The following is a 22,145-nucleotide window of genomic DNA, read 5'->3' as shown; positions in this document are numbered from 1 at the left end:
TAGCGCAATTAATCAGAGGCGTGTGTTATAGTGATTTGGTTTTTCTGAGTTCGCACTGTGCACGACATTCAGACCGTTTCTCGTACCGGTCGAACTTCTTCCTCTGTCGTTCTCGACCAGTCACGTGGACAAAGTCGAAAACGACGACGAAATTAATTCGAGAAGTAGGGGAATTGGACTGATTGTTACGAGGACATTCTCTTCTATATTCTCATTGTTCTATTTGCTTTCATGATTTCAGGAGCCCTGGAGCAAGTGCGGAGAAATTGTCTTCAGCCAGAAACTGAGCTCACCAGGGACTGTAGGACAGTTGAGAACTTCGCCTTTTCATCGAAACGTTGCACATGTGACTACAATTTATGTAATTCAGCTCCTGCATTTGTTCCTCTGCCTCTGATGTCATTGTTCTTCATCGCCATGGCGGGACTTTGGCGATTGCATTTCTTCTGAAGATGAATTCGGCTGACTCTTAATTTTTTGGTGCTTCCTTATTAGTTGTGTCCCTAAATTACGCCAAGTGACTTGCTTCTTTGTCAATGTTGTTGTTGTGGAAGTTTGGTCGCTAAGTCTTTCTGACGAAAATTGGATTAATTGTACAGTATATTGTAATATTTCGAATATTTCTTATAACTTATCTAGGGGCTAAAATTTAAGTGAAGGGGAAGGTTTCTTCCAAGTTCTTTGTATGGAAAGAATGACAAATTTTGGGGAAAGCGGAAAAAAAATAGAACTATTATTTATCTATTCCAGTCTTTTGTGTATTCTCAAATTGTAAAAGTTTACTGCTAATGTCTCATTTTTCTAAATTCATAAAAGTTAATTACTCTTACTTCTCTTAATTATGAAGCATTCTAAAATGTAATGAACATTCTAAATATGTCAAGTAAAAACTTTATTTTGGTAAAATCGCATAAAGGGTTGGCATTGGGCATTAGTATTTGTGATACTTTTCATAATTCGTTTTTATAAGCATAAAAAAGACCGGAAAGCACTAAGTCAAAATAATGTCAAAAAATATTCACCTATGCTTTAGTAGAGATTAAGATGTTAAGTACTCGATGTTAAAAATGATATGTTAAACACTTTGAACGTCAGAATTCTAATTTATGTTAAGGATGTTTTTAAAAAGAAGCGCATTGTCTCATTTTGTAAGTGGTGTAAGAGAAATAGAAAAATTTGAAGGGAAAAGAATCCTAATAACTAAATAGTATGGCAAAAAAAAAAAAAAAGGAAATGTCACGTATTTATTTTAAAAAGAAAGACTTTTGCAAGCGTCATAATTGCGATGGGAAAAAAGGTCCCCCACCCCCCACCCCCTGAAATTAGAAATTATTTACTCAATTTGAGAAAGGATTACAAAGAGAAAACTATACCCGTGTGGTTGTAAATCATATTAAAGTTATTTTTTCCCCCTTTCATCTTAAGAAGATCTGTATAAGACCTTAGAAGAAATTAATTTTGTTGAAATAGGACATTTTTACTAGTAAAGAAATCATAATCAGTGAAGTTAATTGTAACCAGTATTAAAAACAGTGATTTTTCCAGCACCACGACATTATTGAGAAGGAAGTTGTTGAAAAAATCCTTGTTCGAAATTTTAAGGGCTACAACTGATAGAAAGAACGCCATTTTGTTCTTAAATCGCCGGTGCGGGCGATACGGGTTTGTTTGCATATTTATTTTTGGCTCTCCAATCAATTTCGATAATCAAATGCTTTCATTGTAATATATCAAAGCTTCATGTCAATTGTCTTTGAACTGCATTTTCCTCATTGTTTTGTTTGACTTTGGGAAAACTCGCACCAGTTTAAAGCCACGACCTTTCGAGGAATTATGACTTTTCATCCTAAAGTTCACACTTCTTTGCATTGAAAAAGATGTTCCTTGTAACACCAAAACACGTGTCTGCAGTAATTTTCAGTTTTTGTGCATCAAAACGTTGGTTAATTGATTCATTTAATTTTCAAGTAGAAAGGTGTTTATTCGTTATTCTTTGACCTATTTATTTTTTGGTTAACAGCTACTGAATGTTTACATTCCTGACTTCCAACGGTGCGAGTTTTCTCAGATTCAAAAGTGAAACATTTTCATGTGGCATTTCATTGTCATTTGATTTGCATATTTGTACAAAATGTAATTTTTTTACAATAAATTTGTGCAAGAATTTTTGTGTTACGTCATCGTTTTTCTCTTTTAATGTGTGTTTTTTTTCAGTAGAAAGTGTGTCGAAAATTGCTGTTGTACCTAATTTAAAACGGAAAGAAAAGAAAATTGGTTCGAATGGATCTGGTTTTTCTTCTTTCTATATCTAATGGCTCTTTCCACGAAAACTCACCCTGTCCCGCACGTGACGCCTCATATATGTCATTAAAAATAATACTTTAAAATATTAATGATTTTTTTTTTCTGTTTAACAAATTACCTTACTTATGTGTGTATTAACTCTTAAGCCAAAATTTCGTCATTGCCGTTTAAAATTATTATTTTTTAATAAAATATATAAAGGGTTAACTCTTTCGTGGAATGGCCCTAATAAGGTAGGTGCGGGTGATAAGGCCTACCCAAGGGATATTTGAAATAAAATAAAAACTATGTATCCGAATCAACAAATTGTAATATAATTTAAACATACAGATCAACTACTACAAGACACTAACCAAAAAATCACCAGTTTTGCAGAAAACAAGCATAAAATAAAACATTTTTTAAAACCTTGTCATACCTTATTATACTATGGTAGGATAATAAGGCCTAAGAACTTTAACACTCTTAAATAATCATAATAACCTTCTAACATTGATAATTGAGATCAATTGTAATATATATGCAATAATCATGCTTAAAGTCTTCAAAATGACAAAAGAAAAAAATAAACCTTTGTTTAACGATCGACAGGGCGCTCAAAATTATCTTTGCCATAGACTTACACCGATGCATTCCTTATGATGCCACTTGCCGCATTTTAGATATAGTCTCATTTCATCCATCTTATCCTCTCACAAGTGTGTGACAGTACCAAATAGCATCGTTTTCTTTAGTATCAGTTCCTTCAGTGAGAGTTTACTTTTTTACTTTCTTTTCTTGTTTCTGTCAAACAAGTCTTTGATGTCTGAAGTTCTCTGATAATTAATGGCTTTTCTTCTAACAATTGGTGTTTTTTTTTTTTTTTTTTCATAATTTTCTCTGGTGTAGGCATAAGCTCCTGAAATGCTCTACTTTTTATTGTAGCACGCCGCACATTGTCTTTTTCATCGTCCGAACCATGTGGTAAAACCAGTGGTTGGAAGTAGCGCGCTACAAGTAGCAACGCTACTGTAGTAGCTATATTTTTTAGTAGTTTGTAGTGTAGCATGCTACTTTTAAAAAAAAAGTAATGTAGTGACGAGACAAAAAAATAGTAGTTGTAGCGATTTCTGGAAGCTACTTTTAAAAGGATCAAGGTTCAAACGAATTTGACTGGCGCAAATTTTACACACAAAGTGCATCAGCGGATGCAATGAGAAATAATATCGTTTTAATGCCATTAGTTTGTTTGCCAATCGTAATGTTCAATTTTCGCCAATATTTGTATTGAATAGAGCTTGACTTAAAAAGAAAAGTACAGTCGAGCCTCCATGTATCGAACATCCACATATCGAAATTTTCTATATATCGAAATCCCAGCAAATTTCAATGTTCATTACATAGAGAAATTGTTTCTATATATCGAAAACATCTCTATATACCGATTTTTTTTTTGAGACATTCGTAGATTTTTTTTTTTCCACTTTAGACTGTTTGTCTCATGAAAAATGAAGGTTAGGGGAGAAAATTATGTTTACTAAAGGTTGCTAAGAAACTCATAAGAAATCTGGATTTGAGGGGTGTGTAGATAGGTCGTTGTTCCGTTCTGGAGTTCTTAGATTCCCTCAGGTTTAGTTCAAATTTTAGTGGTAACCAGTAACACTGTAAAATCAGTTTCACGTTATCCTTTTTGTCTGTTGATTATCATTCCTAGTCTTTTTAGCTTCAGTAAAAATCATTCAATGATTGATTTTTTACTTTTCTCTCGTTTCACTGTTAAAGCGAAAATCCCCTCACGCTGCGAATCAAGTTGAACTGCGGAAGAATGAAGATGTATGAAGGCACAAAAATGTAATTTCTGTTAATTTTTCAGTTATTAACTTTCATGTAATTTGAACAACGACAACCCGCGACGACTCCCGTCTGAAAATGTGAACCAGCACTTGTTATCAGGGCTGTGGAGACGGAGTCGGACTCATTTTGAGGTAAAGGAGTCGGAGTCGTTCGAAAACATGCCGACTCCTACCAGGGCCTGATTACTGAATAGGCCCAGGCCTAGGGCCCCCGATATTTAGGCGCCCCTAAATGGCGGAAATTAACTTTAGTCAATGGTTAAAATTGTTTCAGCCAATGGATAAAGTTATAAAGTTTGAATACAGGGGCCCCAAAAAAGTATTTGGCCTAGGGCCCCTTGATATCTTAATCAGGCCCTGACTCCTACTCTGGGCTTTTTTTCTTTTTCTTTTTTTGTTTAATTTTCAGACTCTCCTTGCATTTTTTAAAAAACGGACTACCACTTAGTTTGAATACATATATAAAGACCTACTAATAGGAAAATAACTCATTTTGGCAACCAGCTGGCTTGATTGTTTATCGAACTTTCTGCAATAGCTGCTTGCGCCGTCCTTAAGTTTGCTTGTTTTTTAACTTTATTTGACTGGGTAGCAACTGTCAGCAAACAGTTTTGCTGCCTAACATTTTCTAAAAAAATCACTTTCAAATTAAAAAAAAAAAATGTATTTTTTTCCTCGATCACAGTTATAAAAGAGTAAAAGGAATGTATGTATCGCTTGAGCAAGTCTGTAAACTTTTGAGGGTGCTTGGTAAATTCAAATAACTGTTGGCACGAAAGCACGAATCCAAAAGATCTGATAAAAAATATATATATATATATATATATATATATATATATATATATATATATATATATATATATATATATATATATATATATATATATATATATATATATATATATTAAATCTAAAGACTATACAAAACTTGGTTCGCTCTAAAAAGTACAAAATAAAATCAGTATATGATTAATTGGTTACAACACTCAATAATTGTAGTTAATCTTAAAATCTTCATATTTTAAGATTAATTTTAAAGCTGCCAAATTTGCACAAATTGAATTTTTAACTTGTAACATCTTAGGTTTACAATAAAGCACAACGAGGAAATTCACAAAAAGGAATTAATATTTCAATATCTGTTAAGTGGTTTCCCTCCCCCCTTCCCATGAGGGGAGGGAGGGAGGGGATTTGACAAAAATAAATAAATAAAAAATCCGGAGTCGGAGTCGAACGTTTCAAAATCCAGGAGTCGGGTCGAAGTCGGGAATTTTTCTTCCGACTCCGCAGCCCTGCTTGTAATGTTAGGCCAAAAAAAAAAAAATAATAATAATAATAACTTTTTTTTAGAAACTTGAAATTTCTGTTGATAATACGTTGTCCCCTTATACCCCACATGCACCACAAAAACATTTATTCAAATTTAAAAGCATTTAGGTATCCCACACTTGGCCTAAAATTTATAATTTTCTTCAAAAAATGGATTTTCCTCACCTATAGATATTGGCACTGATATATTCCGAGTTTAATCGTAGCTGTACAAAAATGACAAGTAAACAAGTACGAGATAACTCGTAGTTGGCGTCCTCAGCAGTCAAACGTGTTAAAATTGCGATTTTTGGCTTTCCTTCGGTCACTTATGATTGATTAAAACCACATTTTTATCACTTGCTTCAATTTAAAAAAATTGCAAGGTCAAATTTATTGTAACCCCCTCCATCCCCCTTGTTGCAAAGTCACAATTTAGCGAAACTCTCCTCCTCTAAGTTTGACATCATGTGTGGATTAGAACCCCTATAACTGGAGAGGCCGACGCATCCGCCATGTTGGAGCAAGCAGGAGCAAGAGTACTTGTCGCACAAGCAGAAAATACAGAATTAAAGATATTCTGTAGAGCACTGCAACGTGTTAGCAAACATTACTGAGCATTTATAACGTAATGATAGTAAAATCATGAGAAATAAATCGATATTAACCGCACACAAGCGAGCTCCATTTCAGGCTGCCAGTCACTTCGTCGACTATTAATTATCCTTTTCTTTTTTCTTTTTGCATCTGTTGGAAATCTGAAGAACTGAAATCCTCTTTTGGGGCTGTTTTCACAATTAATAGCCGAACAACCACCCATTTTACTCAATTTAAAATATGCTAAAGAAATGTAAACATCAGCAGCAATGCTATCGTTGCGAAGCACTGGATCTAATTTGCTCCAAAATGGCGGATGCGTCGGCTCCTCCACTATAGGGGTCTTAGTGTGGATGACCCCTAACCACGGAACCACATGAATAGTGTGATTATTTATTTATTTATTTATTTTTTGAATAGGTAGCTTTTGAAAGAGCACAGCGAGACGTTTTTAGTGCAAAAAATGTTTGCCCTCGTGCCCCGTTGTCGAGATCAAAAGTCTTTATGTCTGCCAAAATTTTACGAAATGCGCCAAATCAAAAGATTTGGCGAGAAAGTGAAAGAACCAATTTGCCGCTTACGATTTCACCATCTGCAAAGAATGTGAAAGATATCTTCCATTACTCACCAAAGCTCGCTTTTGGCTTCTTTTTAAAAAAAAATTGCAGATTTTAAGGCCTCATATTTGGGTAATGGGTATACGAGTGCAAATAAAAACACGTTTTACTGTGCTCTTTTGGTAACTACTTATTTGGATATTTCTCCATTATTACACTATCGTATAGTATCCTGGTAAGAAAATTGATGCCTTAAGTTAAAAATGTTTTCCGTTACAATAACTCGAGTAACAATGATGAAAATTCACAGAAACTCGATGAATAATTCTCTGTGGGAAGTGCACTCTACTTTTTAAGTGTTTCCGGATCACTTTTTACCTCTGCCCTTATCAGAGACGAATTCGAAATCGCGAGATAAGAACCGCCGTAAGAAAAAAATTCGTTTTCGCACCTCTACCTGCCCGAAGCATTTTCTTTCAACCTTTCCTAAGTTTGAGTGCGCGGACTCTGTACTTTTCCTTCCATAGCTGCGTTGCATCCGCTTTGGAATTAAAACGTTCGATCGCAAATATCGTAAAGAAATAAAAATTTCAAATCATGGGATTCGGCAGACGTGACGAACACGATGAGGAGAACCCAGTCCCAGATCCGGAACAGGAAAAACTTAATCAAAATCCCGAGCCGGAGATGGAGATGAAAAAAATTCCGGTCAAGGAGTATCCGGTCACTGTGATTCCCGGACACAACGAACCGCTGCTGAAAGTTCACCATCTGAAGTATCTGCTGCTCGGATTCAATTTCTTGGTCACGGTAAGTGGTTTGTTTAAGTGCATTTTGATAAGAACCTGTTTTTTTTTCGATCGACTAGAAGGGCGTGTCTAATGACTTGATTCCATAACATTAACGATGAAATAAATTGTTAAGCCTTAAATCGTCGCTTTGTGTTTGCATTAAGTTAAACCGTCGCATTATGATGGCAAATCAATAGAATCATTAACGATGAAATAAATTGATAAGCGTTAAACCGTGGCATAATAATGGCAAAACCCCAGAATCATTAATAATGGCATCAATGGGAAAGTAAAACCGTCGCATTGTGATGGTAAAACCCCAGAATCGTTAACGATGGCATAAATGGGAAAGTAAAACAGTTCGCATTGTGATGACAAAACCCCAGAATCATTAACGATGAACTAAATTGAAAAGTGTAAAACCGTGGCATAATGATGGTAAACCCCCAGAATCATTAACGATGACATGAGTGGGAAAGTAAAATCGTCACATTGTGATCGCAAAACCCCAGAATCATTAACGATGAAATAAATTGATAAGTGTTAAACCGTGGCATAATGATGGTAAACCCCCAGAATCGTTAACGATGACATAAGTGGGAAAGTAAAACCGTCACATTGTGATGACAAAACCCCAGAATCATTAACGATGAAATAAACTGATAAGTGTTAAACCGTGGCAATGATGGTAAAACCCCAGAATCGTTAACGATGACATAAATTGATAAGTGTTAAATAGTGGCATAATGATGGAAAAACCCCAGAATCATTAACGATGACGTAATGTGATAAGTGGGTAACAATGGCATAATGATGGTAAACCCCAAAATCATTAACGATGGCATAAATGGGAAAATAAAACCGTCGCATTGTGATGGCAAAACCCCAGAATCATTAACGATGAAATAAATTGATAAGTGTTAAACCGTGGCATAATGATGGTAAAACCCCAGAATCATTAACGATGGCATAAATGGGAAAGTAAAACCGTCGCATTGTGATGGCGAAACCTCAGAATCATTAACGATGAAATAAACTGTTAACTATTAAACCATCGTATTGTGATGACAAAACCACAGAATTTTGGGAATGTTTCAGAACAATTACAGAAACATGATTATTATAAAGCAGTAAGTTATCGCCTTTAAACCAGCCAGGGTGAGTCTGTTTGCACTCTCAGCTTCAATGGGATGACATCTGCCTCCATCTCGGTTATTCACTATTCCATACTGATGAGTCCATAACAAGGACGAAAGTTCCGTCTCTGGATGTGATAACAGTGCTGTCGGTATAGCATGATTATTACAATTTCGCAGCTCAAAAAACTGCTTTTTTCTAAGTTTGTTGTGCCAGGCATTTGTTGCTTGTATTCAATTTCTTCTTCCATGCTTTTATCTGTCTTAACAAAAACAAACCTTATGTGGTTTGAAGTCGAAGGCTGAAAAAGCAGGCCCGTCATTTCAAACTTTTCCAGGGGGAGGGGGGAGGGTAAAGGTTGTATACTCGATAAAATATTTTTTGAAAAACAACAAAAACTACACCCACTTATATGCAAGAACATCAGTTTCTCAAATCCAGGTAGAAGGGGGGAGCAATTCACCTCCTAATCTCCCTAAAGGATGTTCCTGTTTTAAAGGTTTTTGGCTGGGGGGGGGGGGGGGTATTCCCTGAAAAATTTAAATGTGAACGATTTGAGATGGCATCGTATTAACTCGCTCATTACACGTTTACACATTCCTATCCTATTCCTACTGATTTTTGACTACAAAAAGCCAACTGCGATTATTATGCTAGGAAATATGTTTCAGAATATCATGTCAAAATTATTAATGGTATATCCTTTAACTGATGACTTTTCAAATAACGGTTCTTTTACCACATAAAGCGTCCGGCGGAATTAAAAAAAAAAAAAAAAAAGGAAAAAGAGTTTGGACTGTAGTAATATTTTTAAAGTAGGGGAATGTGGGGCAAAGTGAAATGGTTAAGATGACTGAGTTTTTTCAAAATGAACAAATCGGATATTTGTTTTGAAAATTACAGTACATAAAGAAAGAACATTGTATTTTATAATAAAACTTGCGTTGAAACAGTATTTTTTATTTTTGGCAGTAAATTTGGGACTTCAAAAAAAAAAGTGGAAAATTTTCACTTTTTTTCCCTATGGGGCAAAGTGAAAAATAAAATATTTTTCCAATGAAATATTTTCTATTTGATTGTAAAACGTGTCTTTGATCAAAAGAATCAGTAAATAAAAGGTTGAATGAATAAATGAAAATGTAATGAAACAATAAACGAATAATTAAATAAATAAATCTATTACTAAACGAAGAAAAATAAATGAGAGAGTAAAAGAATGAATAAATAAGAAAACAAGTGAGTGAATTAATAAATATATATAAGTGAACTACTAAATGGAGGAATGTAAATGAATTAATTAATAAATAGAAACGGAAGTGATTTATATTAAATGGTTGAGTGAGTAAATGAAACAAACTATTTCACTTTGCCCCATCCAATTTGCCTTATATGTACTTGACTAATTGCACTGGGGCCTCCGTGGCTCTATTGTAGAAGCTTCGCTTCACATGCCGGAGGTTGCGGGTTCGATTCCAACCGGTGCCCTGAGTGTTATTTCCTCTCTATGTGCTGTAAATCTTTCTTGTGTTTGTCCTGTCTGCTAATAAAGAAGTCCAACCTTTCGAGGCAATGGCACCAATCTTTCCGTAATAGTTTATGACGGATACGTCAACAGCAACTAATTGTACAATTTATTTAAAAGACAAATAAGCTTAATGTTAATTAAATTAATACTGCATTGAATATTAGGAAGTCTCAATTAATACATAAAATGTTGATAACAAGAACTTTATCATTTTATAGTAGCAAAAATAATTTTTGACTTATGACAAAATATTACAATATGAGTGCCATTTTTTAAAAATTGCCTGTATTACCAAACGCTTTACTCTTCGACTTCTTTTTTTCCCGACTGGAATAGACTACATATGGTACTACATAGTTAAAATTATACCAGATAGATGGAGATAAAAGCAGAGTAAATATTTCACCAATTCACTTTGTCCCATGTTCCCCTACTTATTCAAATTAAGTTGTAGTCAACAAATCGCCGATAAAGTATATTTTGTTTTCAAAATTTCTTTATGTTTGCGCTGCGCCGTAGGCCTCATTGAAATTACGTAGTTCCTTGTACACTGCAATGCAAAAGTTTAGACAGTGACGTTCTTCAGCTGTAGAATTTAGAATTGCGATAGTAGAAATACAAAAGTCTGCAAACACATTCAAAAACTCTTTTGAAATACTAAAACCAAAATACAATTGTTTGATATGCTTTAACAATACCGTTTTGGATAAAAATAGAAATTTGCTTGTTGCAAAAGTTTAGACACTATTACGAGTTTCTGTGAATTTTTTTTCGTATATGCAAATTTAAAAGAGATGACATCACAGACCTCTTGCACTTAAGGTCTACCGACGATAACACTTGGTAGTCGAGATGCCGCGAGCTGAGCAGATTAAAGCGGATGAGGTAACTAAGATTTGGCAGTTGAAAGCTGAAGGTAAGCTTGTTCCTGAAATTTCGGCTATTATTAATAGATCAAAGAAATCTATTTATCGAGTTTTATCAAGTCGCTGCAATTATAAAGCAAAACGCCGATCTGGGAGCCCGCGTGTGACGAATAAACGGGATGATCGTCAGGTCCAAAGACTAGCAAGTACCCAACAAATGACTGTTCGTGAAGTTCAAAGCTCCTTGGGCTTTCGGTATCAAAGGATACATTCGTAGATGAATTTTGGAAACAGGGACAATGGTTCACTGCAAAATGAAAAAGAAACCAGCTCTAAAGCCACATCATAAATCACAACGAATGTTGTGGGCTCGAAATCATATGTCATGTGGATCGAAATGGATATCAGTAATATCTAGCGACGCAAAAAAGTGGAGTCTGGATGGTCCAGATGGCTTGGACATCGTACTGGCATAGACTTACGGAAGGAACCCAGATGTTTTTTTAGTCGCCGACAAGGTGGTGGCTCTGTGATGGTTTGGGAAGCGTTTTGCTACAATGGACAAGTGTCTTTTTGACCTTTACCAGTGGTCGCCAAACATCATAGCATTACACTAAGACACTAGAGGATAATCTCCTACCATTTGCTGAGCTTATAGGGGGCCCTCAGTGGGAATTTCAGCAAGACAATGCTTCGATTCACACAGCAGGAAACACAAAATCTTGGTTAAATTCAAATAATATAAAAGTTCTCAATTGGCCAGCGTGTAGCACAGACCTCAACCCTATAGAGAATCTTTGGGGCATCATGTGTCGTAAAGTTTACAGCAATGGTAGACAATACACTTCTGTATCGGAACTTAAGAGATCTATTGAGGAAGTATGGTACGAAATTGAGCCCGAAACCATGCAAGATTTAGTTTCTTCGATGGAAACTCGTATTTATGAACTAATAAAGAAGAATAGATGCACAAGCAGGTTTTAAAACTGTTTTATTTAATTTTTATTTCTTTTGTGTCTAAACTTTTGAGACAATGTTAATTTTTTGTTGCGATGTAAAAACTTGTAAAATGCGCAAGTCAACTTTTCATTGCTATAAATATTATATAGTATGCATAGCATCTTAGACTAAAGTAGTCTTAGGAAAACTGAATAAATAGATTTCGAAATCTTTGTGACTTTGCTCATTGTCTAAACTTTTGCGTCGCACTGTAATCATTTCGCTTTACACTGTTGGTGCAATATACATCAGAACGTATTAATAAGAATCTTAACTTTTTTTCAATGGCTAATTCATCTAATCATTTATATTTAGTCCAGGATATATAGTCTAATGTGGAATTCGGAAACTTCTTTCTTTACTGATCCCGTCGAACCAACAATGGTTGTTAAATAGCACTACTTAACAACATTTTGTCCACCGGGTAAAATTTTAGTATTCTAAAATAATTTGAGATTGCTGATTTCAAACATGCATTCCAAAGTTCGTTAACTAGTCAAGTCATTAACATCTTGATTTATAGAATTTTCAGATAGTTTAATTTTTAGTTTAAATATTATTATGAGACTTTTTTACCCAACACAAACTTAATTAATATTATTTAGTCAAATTTTTAAAGCAGTGTTAAAACAGTTTAAATTTTATAGCAGTATTTTCTATTCAGTAGATGATGATAATTTATCCTTTTGATGTACAGTCAAGTGCCCTTACTTGAAACAGTATCCTAGCTTGGGACATTTTGCCGAATTTAGTTTTGAGGGCTGGTACACCTGTTGGTATTTCACCAGTAAGAAATAAATGGTGTTACCGAATAAATTAATAGTTATATTATGAGGCTGATGGGAGTGGACTTTGATGTATCAGCCTTATGGGTTATTTTTATAATTTTGAAAATTTGAAAAAATATGCGATTTTTAAGTATGGAAATAACTTTGGCTACCTACGCTTACTGAGCAGCATTAGTTTGAATTAGTTTCACAATTAATCTCGGCTATGTACCTGTACCTTATTTGGACAAATTCATTTCCACCCAACTAATTCAGTTGATCTTATTTATTCATGAATTTGAGAAATTGAAAATACGCTCCAAACTTGGGACATTTTTCCAAGTTAGAACACTAAGGCATAAAAAGTATCTATAAGGAATATTAAGGAAATAAAGTGTATTATTTTATTAAAAAAAACGTATAGATGCCAAATTTAATAAATTAAGGACTATTCTGATGATAATAAATGTGCCATATCATAGCTGGACAGAACAGTTGTCATTGTTAAAAAAAAAATGAATCTATTGCGAGCAAAAGACGTTTTGTCAAAATATTACCTATATTAGTTCTACTAATGAAAATGAGTCTCGAAGTATATATTATGAGGTTAATTTATTTGTAGTGAATTTCACGTATTATGAAGAAATGAAAATGAATGTGAAAAGATGTGAAATAAGGAACATGGAGAGCTAAAAATAAGCTGTGTTAATTTTTATTTGGGTTCACCAATTGCTTTTTTGCCTCCAAATATAGAGGGAAAAGCCAAAATATTATATTCAAAAGAATTAAGAAGGCTGGGGAGACATTCAATGTTTTCAGGGGCAAGTGTACATTCTGAAATCATTGAAAGTTAACAAGATTATATTATTTCTATCTAATAATACTTTTTCTTTATTGGGTTGTAAAATAAACTTTTTTAAAATGATAATTAGTGTTGCAAACTATTATGTATTGCTGAATGCATGAAAAAAGATCAAAATAATAGATTACCCAAGTTAGGGAGAGGATCCTTAACGCGGGACAAAGTACTTTTTTGTGTTATTTTTAAAGGGACATATCTACACATCTATACTTTGTCTTGAGGTGAAGTACTAAGGCACATCCTAAAAATAGAATACTTCGTTCGAATGGAAAACGTATGATTAATATTCTACAAAATGTAAAAGTTCAAAACTGTCCTAAGTATGGGCACTTGACTGTATTTCTTAAGTGTTTTCTGGTGTTTGTGCGTACCATTAGATTTCCTGTTCAGAAACCAGCAAAGTTACGTATCATATTTGGCCTTGGTATCTTGTCTTCATTAAATTAAATTTGTTTGGTGAGAATTTTCCCCATTTTTATGGCCTATGTCCTGCCGGGAAAAGTTCAGATGATTGTGAAGGAAATACAATTTTTGCAACACTCTATCCCCCGTTGGCATATAAGAAGTAAAAAAGTTGCCTACGAATTCAACATCTGATGTGATTTGTAATTTCTAACCAAGTTCTTTACCAATAAGATCAAAGTACTCCACTACCTGCTCTCCATTTGTTTAAATATGAACTCAGTCCTTGATCGACTCAGGAATCTATGGCCGAATAATATCTAGTGGTAACAGTCCTTATGTCTAGTGAAACTTATTAGAATTGACAATATCTGTTAAAACCAAGTGCTATGGGTGGTTGGTCCCCTAGCTCCCTCTAGCTGTGCTCCTTGCTGTTTCCGGAAGTTTTTTTTTTTTTTTTTTTTTTTGAGGAACCAATCTCGTTTATACTCAAGTACTCACTTGCTCAACTCTGTATCAACCACATTGGACATTTTAGAGATAAAGCACGAGTATGTTTCTTTAGGGAAATGCAATCGCTATAAAATGGAAGCTTCGACATCGAAGATTCGCCAGAAGATATATATGTTTTGACTAGGATAAAGGGCTTATTTGCAGGAAGGGGTGAGTGGAGGAAGGGTCAGGTCACATTTGTTTACGTTTTCAGATGAATATGTATGTGAGTGCTAGTCAACATTTTTATACCCACTATCAACATTTTAATACACATTATTAGTAATAGTAAAACTTCCTAACCGCCCATCAGTTCCACAGTAATAGAGTATTATAAATTGAGAAATTATTTAGATTTTTTTAGCAAACCTTAATTTGTTTAGTAATAGTAGTGTAGTAGTTTATTAAAACAGAGTTATTGCAACTTAAAAGCTTGTAAAACCAAAGGACTGAAACTCAGGGTGGAATGGGGGGCTTCTTACTCAAACGATTAAAGATCCTCTATTTAGAAATAATCCGAAAGATTCGAAATTCTTACGTGAAAATGCGTTCTCAAAAATCGGATTAAGTTACGGAAAAAGTTCATCACATTTTTTTTACTATGTGGAGTGACAAATGCTGTAATTGTCAAAATATGTCGCTGCTTCCGCCCAAAAATACCAAAAATACCAATTATTATTTACCAAACACTATATGTTATGCTTTCTCTTACATTGGCAAGATAAATAAATCACTTTCGAAATAATTTAGCGTACGCAAAAATTTATCTTTTTCTTCATACTTCACATACATAGTAGCATGAAGTCGGATGCAGTTACATTTAACGAGTCAATTTTTTAATGAGATTCGTGGGCCTAGTGCAGCGAAGATTAATGTGCCAAGTGCAGCGAAGATTCGTGTGCCAAGTGAAGCGAAGATTCGTATGTCAAGTGTAGCGAAGATTCGTGTGTCTAGTGCAGCGAATTTAAATGGATTTCTGGGTCAATTTCAGCAAGAAGTACTTGAAGGTCTACTCTTTCGGATAGATTCCAGCGGTTGCTTTCTTTGATCATATGATTGATTTTGTCACGGTGCCATCCCAGTCAGGGCCGTCCGAAGATCGGGGCGATCGCGCCGGGCGCCAAGACATGAGAGGGCGTCACGTGGTGAACCTTAGCTTTTCATTGCTTTATTTTCATAATTAAAAACAAAAATCAGAAATGAACTATTCACGATGCTTTAATGCACCAACTAAAAGTTTTTAATGTCTACATCTACCAGTGGCATCAATACAGGTTGGGGGGGGGGGGGGGCAGCGTTCTGCCTCGGGTGATACCCTTCTGCGGGTCATACCCAAAATGTTTTGTTATCAAGAGTTTATGGAAAATGTAGAAACTTAATTCTGAAAGTTTTGCCCATTAAATCTCAAATTGTATTTAATATCTATGAAACTACAACAAGAAGTTCCGTCTAGAACTAGACGAGCCTACTTTCCCGTATACCCATACTACTTTCTAGTACCTGATCAATATTCTCAAAAATAGCTAAAATCGCAAATTTTTTCAAACATATTTTTTTTAATATTTTAAGCTGATTTCTAGGAATAAAATATTCCTTACTTTTCTTCAAAAAAAAAAAAAAAAAAAAACGAACAAATAAAATAGCAGCACCTTTTAAGCAAAGCAGCTAATACACTTCTTTCCATTAAAAAATTTTTTTAACAGCTTTCAAAACGAAAAAATAATAATAAGTTCATTAAAATAAATACATCATATAAAAAAATCGTTTCTTTTTCCCCTGTTGCAAAAAATAATTTTTTAAACGAATTAATGCGCGTACCAAAATAAAAATAAAAAAAAAAGTCTGCGCATATTTTTAGTTTTTATTCACCGAAAACTAAATACCTAAATTAAAACTTTATCGTGAAAATAAAAACAAATCATATCAACAATAATTATTTCACAGTTAAAACCACAGCGGAGTCGGAGTCGGAGTCAATCTCATTTTGGGATAAAAGAGTCGGAGTCGAATATCCAAGAATCGGAGTCAGTCATTTGTCCTCCGTGTATGAATGTTTGCCAAAGCTACGAAGTCAGAGTCGAAGTCGGGGAGTCGGAGTCCGATAAATTGTCGGGAACAGGAGTCAGAGTCGGTGTCAGGTCACCCTAAATTCTCGGAGTCGGAGTCGGGAGTAGGTCGTCAAGAGCTATTTCCAACAAAGTTTGTTTGAAGTAAATCCGCCTTCAAGTACGGAATCTACATTGACTTTCAGTTTCCCCGTAGGCGCTAATGTTAAGGGATTTGAACTGTTCAAAATTGAACGGAAAATTGTTCAAATCAAAAAGATATCTTATATACAAGTTTTTTATCAAAAGCTTTTTCCTACAAAGTTTGTTTGAAGCAAATTCGCCTCACAGTTCGGAATTGCTTTGAATATCCCCGTAGGCGCTAATGTTAAGTTTTTTTGAAGTGTTCAAAATTGAACAAAAAATAGTTCAAATCAAAAAGTGAAATATGGGAATGAGGTGTCCTCGCCGAGATCTTTCGAACAAAAAAAAGTTTGTTCGAATCAGACTATTCATTCAAAAGTTATTAGGGGGGGGGGGGACAGACAGACAGACCGACAGACAGACAGACCGACAGACAGACCGACAGACATTTTTCCCCATCTCAATACCCTACTTTCCAATTTTTAATTTTTCAATATTTATTTAATTATTTTATTTATTTTTGACTTTTTTTTGTTTTTCACGATATTTTTAAGATGCATTAAGCCTTCTTTCATGCTTTTTTCTTCTTTTTCTGACTTTTACTGGGAAAGTAGGCTAAAAAAGGAACACAACGTTGAGGGAAGGGGCCGGTTATGTTTGCGTCTCTGGCAAATTTTCCACGAAAAGCTATTGCAATTTATACGTGTTCTTTGATTTCTTCAATTTCGACTTTTGCTACGGAAAATGAATAGAAATGAGTTTTTTCTGAAATTGTATAAACTTCATTTACTCAAAATATTATGTGTATATTTTTTAAATGCTTGACATTACAAATTACCACCCCGAGTGACTAGAAACACCTCTGCTTCTACTAAACTATAAAAAATGTCTAATTTTTGTACAAATTTCCTCCATAACTAATTCTCGTTAGAGCAAAACTAAAAGCATTAACCTCCAGTGTAAATAAATAAAAAAAAAGATAGGTAATTAATTTTCAAATTTGTCTATGCTTTTAAGACGTTTCTTCAAACTAGGGGTGTGCACGGGGGGGGGGAGAGAGAGAAGGCACTCTTGTTGGCCCGAGCCTGAAGGAGACCCGACATTTTTAAAATGAGAGTGAAATATGTATAAAGACATAGCGGTAAACATTATGGAGGGGGACCGTAAAGTCATTTGTGACGAGCTCCAAGATCTCTGTGCTCCTCTGCTTCAAACTCTCCCCTTATTCATACAAACCACCTAAAATTCTTAAATTTGAGATTGAGAGACACCTTTCTCGTTTTCCCTCTTAGACTTATAGGTTTGAGATAAGATAATTTTTTCAATAGGTACAGCGATGTGCAAAAGCTAACGCAACCGTTGCAGATAAGGATGCATTTTTAATCTTCGGCACGGCTGAAGATAGATTGTCAGGGTTTGTGTTTGCAGCTTATCTGCACTTCATGATTCAGGTTGGAAACACGCCTCGCCGGAAGGAATCCTTTTTTGGAAGAGAAAGCAGACGATTCTGTTTCTGCGGTAAAGACTAGGGCTGGCGGGATATGAAAATAGAAACTACGTGGTTCGACAATATGACAGTTTGTTCGTTGATAATAAGTATTTTCAACTTTAAATTAAAACAAGCCTCAAAAACTAAGGTGGAGGTATTTTCATGCTAGAGCAAAATAAAAAAAAAAATGAATCATCTCAGATTTGTATGAAACTTGATGTACAATGGAGCTGTTGCAGCACCAGAAATATAAATATACACATTAATGTTACTTTATAAGCATACCTAAATTCATTTTTATCGTAATTATATCTGTGAATGTAAGTTGAATAATGCGGGAAGGTTTCTTACTGAAGATCTGCGATGCGACTCTGACTGTGCTGTGCTATGCTACATTCGATGCTTCCAATATTTTTGCTTTTTACAACGTGAAAATTTTTTCCGATTTGGGACTCACAGGAATGAATCCTATACTTGGTTTTACGCCGAAAAATAAGTGTAAAACGTGTAAAACAAACCCCTCAAATAAAAAGACCGGTTTTGGTGATTTAAAACATAGCTGAGGGAGGAATAACCCCGTAGGTCTTCCAACCTGTACCATGTTTTTGAACTTCAAACCTCTCTAATCCCGCAGAAGCATGTCAACGGTTCATTTAATGCTCCCTTTCCCAAAAAATAATGGCTACAAAAACTGGAAAACTGGAAAGAAAAAAAAATGGGGAGGAGGGAATTTCTAAAAAGTGTGATGCGATGGGAAAAAACGGTGGTCATATTTGGAACTAGGGGGGCAATTTACATCAGAAAGAACTTTGTCAGAAACATTTTGAAGTTTGTCTTTTCTTCCCCCTTCTTTTTTTTTAGGACAGTGTAAAATTTATAGCAGAAGCTTGAATTCTAAATATAAGAATTAAGACTTTTTCAAAGGTTAACTTCTAATAGTGAACACGAATCCTTAAATGTAAGAACTTGTAGCTAAACAGCCGATATTTTATCGTCTGCGCTTAATTATGTTTTAGCCATCCAATATAAAATCAACAAATTTTCAGAAATTTTCGTGCCACACCATTTTTGATTTTGATGAAATTTGCCAGGTAATATGTACCAATATTCTGTACCCCAAAACTGTTACATTTTTTTCTTGGAAAAATTTTATTCCTGAGACATAGCTATTTTTTTTTTTTTTTTTTTTGGAAATGGGTCAAAACTTTGCGGCCGAAACTTCGCCTGACAATACTTCGCGGCCAAAACTTCGCGTGGTCAAAACTTCGCGCGCCTAAAACTTCGCGTGGACAAAACTTCGCGTGCACAAAACTTCGCGTGGTCAAAACTTCGCGCGCCTAAAACTTCGCGTGGTCAAAACTTCGCGCGCCTAAAACTTCGCGTGGACAAAACTTCGCGAGGACAAAACTTCGCGCGGTCACAACTTCGCCTGGACAAACTTCGCGCGGTCAAAACTACGCCTGGACAAAACTTAGCGCAGTCAAAATTTCGTGCGTACAAAACTTTGCACAAACAAAACTTCGTGCATGTATGTATTACTTTTCGCTTCTGAAATAAAACTTCTTAAAATTAAATTATTTTAGTTTTAATGTGAAAACAATCTTTAAATTACATAAACAGTTGACGCTCGTTATAACAACCACACATTATAAAGACCATTCCAGGATCAAGTCTCAACTTTATCCGTATATACTCTGTGTTAAAATTTATTTAAGATTACTTTTTTGCTAAAAAAACCTCAATTTTCTAAAATTTATCTCTCTTGTGGCAGTTCTTAACTTAAAATTTTATTTTACTTTTCATGAATCCATACATCATAGAACATCTTCTCCGCATAATTAGAATTTAAAATTTCGAAAAAAAAAAAAAAAAATTCGATCATTCAATTTCTTGTTCGAATGGAGAGGCGAGAGAATTATGACTAACACCGCAGAAAGCAAGTTGGAGAAAGGGCGGGGGGGGGGGGGGGGGGGGGGTAGGATCGCTTCTGAATTTTTCTCACAAATTTTGAAAAACTAGTTTTGAAATAGGAATAGGAATAAATGATGAAAAAAATTAAAATGAAACACAAAATTTTTAACTGTCAAACATTTTTCAGTTAGTTAGCTGTAGAACATTAAATTGTTATTATAAAACCAATTAATCGCTTTTGGAAAAGTGATCAATTAATCTTAATTTAATTTTCAAATTTATACCATTAAATTACTTTATTATCTTGCTATACTTAAATTTATTTAGGATTTACACAATTAACTTGCAATCAAGTAATTCATTATGAAAAGTTAGTTTTTTATAGTGTGTGTCTAATGCGTTCCTGGAAAAATCATTAAACAATAAATCCCACAAAAAAAAAAAAAAAAAAAAAAAAAAAAAACACACACACACACATTTTTACTTGTTTGCTATGTTTATATGATATGTTTATGGAAGATCATTGTTATGAATGCGCGAAGTTCTACCTACGCAAAGTTCTGGATAAGCAAAGTTTTAGAAACACGAAGTTATATGGATCGGCAAAGTTTTAGACACGCGAAGTTATGAATCGGCGAAGTTTTGTCCACGCGAAGTTTTGTCCAAGCGAAGTTTTGTCCAAGCGAAGTTTTGTCCAAGCGAAGTTTTGTCCACGCGAAGTTTTGACCGCACGAAGTTTTGTCCGCGCGAAGTTTTGTTCACGCGAAGTTTTGACCGCGAAGTTTTGTCCAGCGAAGTTTTGATCCCAAACCATTTTTTTGCTCCGCGGATGAGTAAAATTTGGCATTTTTTGATCATTATTCAAAAAGCTCTAGTAAATTTATTTAAATTAGTAAGAAGACCAAAAGCGTCTTATTTTAAAGGTGAAAGAATGAACTTTTATTTGTGCATAAAAAGAAAAGATTTAAGTTAAGCCTAATTAGAAATTTTCGGTTGTCAAATCATGGTTAAAAAGTGTCGTTTTAGTCATTTGAGCCTAAAAATGTCATGAGGGACTTTTAATAGGAAGCTATTTTTTTTTCCTGTTGTAGTTAGTTATGCATACTATACACTAGAAGCAAAAAAAAAATAAAAAAAATGTTAGAGTAAGAAGCCGTTATATTTCCCTTTAAAACACAACAAAAACTGTCCCTTTTTTTTTCTCCATGTGTAGAAGAGATATAATCCTTTGAATAAAATATTTGCTTTTGGTAAAAAAAAAATTATGTTTTGTAAATATAGTTAAGAAAAAGTGAAAGCTGTTTGTTATTTAAAATTACATTTTGCGAATATATTTCAATGAAACATGGTTACATGGCGTATTTTAAAGTATTTATCTTGCAAACTTGGCCTCTTTTAAGTAATGTGCAAAAGTTATTATTGCATTACTTTAAAGGCTTATATATTTTCTACGCAATAGAAAAACAAGACAATTTTTGTTTTGTTTTAAAGGGAAATGTAACGGCTTCTTACCCTAGCATTTTCAAATTTTTCTCACCTACCCCACAGGTCGCTTTTGGTGAGTGAAAAAAACCATTTTTTTTTTCAGTTTTTCTTAAGTTTAAGCAATTTTTTCATAATAAAGGACTGCCAATATCCGCTTATTTTATTCTGTACTTCTAGTATGCATAGTCAACTACAACAAGAAATAAAATAGCTTTCTACAGTAAGTCTATCATCGATTTTTTCAGGCTCGAAATGACGAAAACGTAACTTTTTCAACCACGATTTGACAACGGAAAATTTCTAATTAGACCGTTTTCGTCATTTCGATCCTAAAATAGCCAATGATGAACTTGCTGTAGGAAACTATTTTTTTCCCTGTTGCAGTTGATTGTGCATACTAGAAGTACAAAGAAAAATACGCTGATACTGGCAGTCCTTTATAATAAAAAAATTGCTTAAACTTAAGAAAAACTGATAAGATGGGTTTTTTCACTCCACAAAAGCGACCTGTGGGCTAGGTGATAAAAATTTGAAAATGCTAGGGTAAGAAGCCGTTACATTGCCCTTTAAAACAAAACAAAAACTGTCTTGTTTTTCTTGGGCGTAGAAGAGATATAAGCCTTTAAAGTAAT

General features: G+C 34.4%; 1 protein-coding gene across 1 annotated transcript in view; it reads left to right on the top strand.

The window, feature by feature from the left end:
- The first annotated feature begins 7,080 nt into the window (after window positions 1-7,080).
- The window catches only part of LOC129229286 (23 kDa integral membrane protein-like), a 50,505-nt gene continuing 35,440 nt past the window's right edge, over window positions 7,081-22,145 (top strand). Inside the window, exon 1 of the mRNA XM_054863560.1 lies at window positions 7,081-7,408. Within this exon, the coding sequence (XP_054719535.1) occupies window positions 7,196-7,408 (213 nt within the window). The 5' untranslated portion in view covers window positions 7,081-7,195. The remainder of the gene's footprint in view (window positions 7,409-22,145) is intronic.

The sequence above is a fragment of the Uloborus diversus genome, chromosome 9 (genome assembly GCF_026930045.1).
Source record: "Uloborus diversus isolate 005 chromosome 9, Udiv.v.3.1, whole genome shotgun sequence".
NCBI lineage: Eukaryota > Metazoa > Arthropoda > Arachnida > Araneae > Uloboridae > Uloborus > Uloborus diversus.
This window is presented reverse-complemented; position numbering and strand designations above follow the sequence as displayed.